This window comes from Charadrius vociferus, unplaced genomic scaffold (genome assembly GCF_000708025.1).
Source record: "Charadrius vociferus isolate BGI_N301 unplaced genomic scaffold, ASM70802v2 scaffold308, whole genome shotgun sequence".
In the NCBI taxonomy this organism is placed as follows: domain Eukaryota; kingdom Metazoa; phylum Chordata; class Aves; order Charadriiformes; family Charadriidae; genus Charadrius; species Charadrius vociferus.
In genome coordinates this window covers 953,862-957,442 of record NW_009649929.1, presented here as the reverse complement: position 1 = coordinate 957,442, position 3,581 = coordinate 953,862, and the positions used below count along the sequence as shown (strand labels likewise).

Sequence of the window (3,581 nt, the reverse complement as noted above, 5' to 3'; positions counted from 1 at the left end):
ACTTTGGAGTTCCACAGTTTTGGGGGTTTTCGTCCTGGAAATGCCGTGAGAAATGGCACGCTTTGGTCACCGGTGCTGTTTGATGCTTCTGCCGATGCAACTGATACTGATCTATGGCTTGCTAGTACTCCACTGTATTTGTATCTTGCCTTAAAATTAGGAGGTTAAACAAGTGATAAATGTGCTGCTTTGTGCCATTTTTGAAAAGGGTGAACAATATGACCAGAATGACTAGTTAGCTTAATAGCTATGCTAACCAAAATAGAAAATCTGATGTGGAATTCAAATCATAAAAAGTTGAAGGAATATAATATGAGTCTACACAATGTTTTAATAAAAAGATCTATTAATACTGTTTTGAGGAGGTACTTGATGCAGCGCTGCGTGATGTTCTCATTAACATTGAGTGCATGCAGTGCCAATAAACCATGTAAATGGAATTTGCTGCCAGATCTCAAGAATAGGAGAACTTAGTTGAAAGGGATGGTGTCTAAAGAAGTTCCAATACTAGGTTCTATGTTTTACTACATTTTTAGCAATGATCTGGCAGCAGATCTAAACCTGCTGCTGCAAAAATTCAGCTCCAGGATTAATGGAGTTGTAAATAATGATGAGGATGGGGCACTGGTCAGAACAGTTGGTAGAAGCAGCCCATTCAAACTTAGTGAATTTTAATCCAGCCAACTCTAAAATTGTCTGTCTTAAGAACCAAGTGGGGAGGCTGTAACAGGAGAGTAGAAGACTATAGCCTGGGAAGGTAATGACTTTGAGAAGGATTTAAGGGTCAGAATAAGTAAGCAATCAGATAAGGGCTCTCCTGTATGCTGCTATAGCAGGAAAGGATTAATCAATGTGTAAACAAAGGAATAAAAACTGTTTATTTTACCTCTAATATTTGGCCTCAACAATGCCATCCACAGCATAGTGCCTACAGTTCTGGTTTTCAGATTTTTAAGAAGCACATTGGAAAATAAGAAAGAGCAAAAGTGAAGGAAAATGTTCTGATGGTTGGAGAAAATGCGTTACACTGGGACGTTTTAAGAGCTCAAGCTGTTAAGAGTTATCTAAAAGAGAACTGGGAGGTGACTTGATTGTAGTGTGTAGGAACATTCCTGGGGGAAAAATACAGGATATTAAGGCGGTCTTTAATCTATTGAAGAACGGCATAATAAGAAGTAAAGGCCAGGGGCAAACGCCAGACAAATTCAAATAGGAAATAAGATGCACATTTTTACATGGTTAACCACCAGAACACATTCCCAAGAGAAGCTGAGGATTTTCCATCGTTTTATGGCTTCTGTTGAAGATTAGATGTATATCTGAAAATTATTTTTTAGCCAAGCAGAAGTTATGCTTTATTTTATTGGATGATTACAGGTTGAAATCTGATGGTCCGTGATATGCACAGTGTCAGGTTATTCTAGTGGGACCATCATGGTTTAAATTTTAAATGCCAGAAGTAGACATTTCGTTAATAATCATGAGCGTTAGAATCAATTTTTTTTTTGGCCTTGAAATAATTATGCTCCACAAAAAAGCTGATCTGAATTAAGCTCTTGGCTGCAGAATATACTTACTAAGACAAAATCTAAAGGTTTTGGCCTTTTGCTTCCTAAATTTACACTCTTGAGATTACTAGGAAAATTTTCTCTGCATTTCCATTTAAATTTCTGAAGCAATAGATACTTACAAGAAAATTTCATATAAAGTCTGGATAATAATCCTCCAAGAAATATTTCACAACTTGAACATCAGTTATGTAAAATTGCCTTAAGGTCAAGAGAATCAGAACGCACCAAATGAATCCTGATAGATTTCCTATATTGTACATTATATATATTTGTATGTTTCATATGTTTGCATGGCGTAGTCTTACCCTCATTTGAGGCATTATCATAATATAAACAATTGTATTACCAGTGGAGGAGCTGCTATTACTGAAAGAGGGATGAATGAAACATAAATAAGATTTCAGATCAGCAGCTTGGCAGAGAAACATGAAAAAAACCCTACCCCTGAAATGGTGCATGATAAGTTTTTCTGTCTTGAGAATAGAAGGTGTGCTGTCATTTCTCTGCCTTCTGAGAAATGTGTGATGCTAGTCCTGCGAGATACATGGGCTTCCTAATTTACATTCTTCCCTTTTTCCTGGTTCTTGAACAGAAAATGCAAAGACAGGAGCTGAAAAACAAGCTGCCGCCTTCTTTTGTGCATTTTCTCAGAGTCAAGCCACAAACGATCTCCCCTTAAACACAGAAGAAACTGAAATCTGTTAATTAACTTGATGATGAATTCTGGAATGAGATCTGAATAACTGTATAGGGAAAAAAAATCACAGTGATTACAAAGGATAAAGTGAGACTTGTCTTTATGGTATGCACATGGTAACTTAAAAAAGGAGAAAGCATTTGTGTGTGTGGTTGAAACTTGTTTACTTTGACTTTGAACTATTAGTGTGAAGATTACATTACATTAATACTGAAGTAGCTTTTAAATTACTTTGGTGCATTCAAAATGAGTAACCGTTGCAGTGGGCAATCCAAGAGTGGTGTGGAGCGCACCCTGTAACTGAACTTTTCCAGAAAATGTGGGGTTTTGTACTGTCTGCAATAGATCGCCCCAAAGCTGTTCTGAATACATTTCAGCTTACCACACAAGTGCCGTCTGAGCATGACATCCGTAACACATGCATTTTCAAGGATGCCTGGCAAACCAGCGTACTTGCAGCCATGTTCCCACAGGCTGTAAATATTTGACAAGACAGCTGTGGGAATTGATGGCAAATGAGGCGCAGAATACATGGTGTTTACAGCTGCTGCTGTGACCACCTGCCCGAGGGATAGGAGCAGAACCAGCAGTTCCTTTATGAAGCAGAACATCTTGCCTGGCATCCATTCAGATGACCACTGTTTTCTGCGTGTATTTAAGGTACTGGTTCTGCCTTGTAAAGCTTTAAACAATTGGAGAACAGTTTATCCAAGTCATTGGCAGACAGTTGTTTTTCTTTCCTAATATAACTGAACAAGCAGGTGGCAGGGCATTCTTCGGGATTGTGGGACTTGTTTTCTGTCATCATCTGAAATAGCTTGAATCTGGTCATCTTTTTTGTGCAAAAGACCTCTGTTTGATAGCGTTTTGTGAAGAGATTTAAAATTATTTCCCAGCATGATGAAGGATGGAAAGGTATCCGTAAAGGTCTGAATGGTTAGTTTCCTGTTGAAATAATTATTCTAATGCTGCCAGGGTTTTATTATATTATTAATGATGTTAAAGTGCCTAGAGTTAGAAGAGGGCTTCATTTTAGATCATTTTGAATGTAAATGAATAAAATGTGCTAATCGTACCAGGTTTATTATTATTTTTTAAAGAGATTGGTGAGTTGAGGACCCAGATTTGGGAAGGAGAGAATGTATTTATCATAAGATTTAGTCTTGAACAATACATGGGAGAATAAGGAAGTGTATTTTATTTCCAACGAATACTTATTACTGTAAGAAAAAACCCCAGAGAGTGCTTTAATTTATTCTTCAGTATGAGCTATTGCAATAGCTCAGTGAAGGAGCACTGGGGAAGTGCTAGTG

General features: G+C 37.5%; 1 protein-coding gene across 1 annotated transcript in view; it reads right to left on the bottom strand.

Moving 5' to 3' along the window:
* The window catches only part of SGPP1 (sphingosine-1-phosphate phosphatase 1), a 19,995-nt gene extending 17,264 nt beyond the window's left edge, over positions 1-2,731 (bottom strand). The window contains exon 1 of the mRNA XM_009891212.1: positions 2,651-2,731. Within this exon, the coding sequence (XP_009889514.1) occupies positions 2,651-2,731 (81 nt within the window). The remainder of the gene's footprint in view (positions 1-2,650) is intronic.
* Between the last annotated feature and the right edge of the window lie 850 nt (positions 2,732-3,581).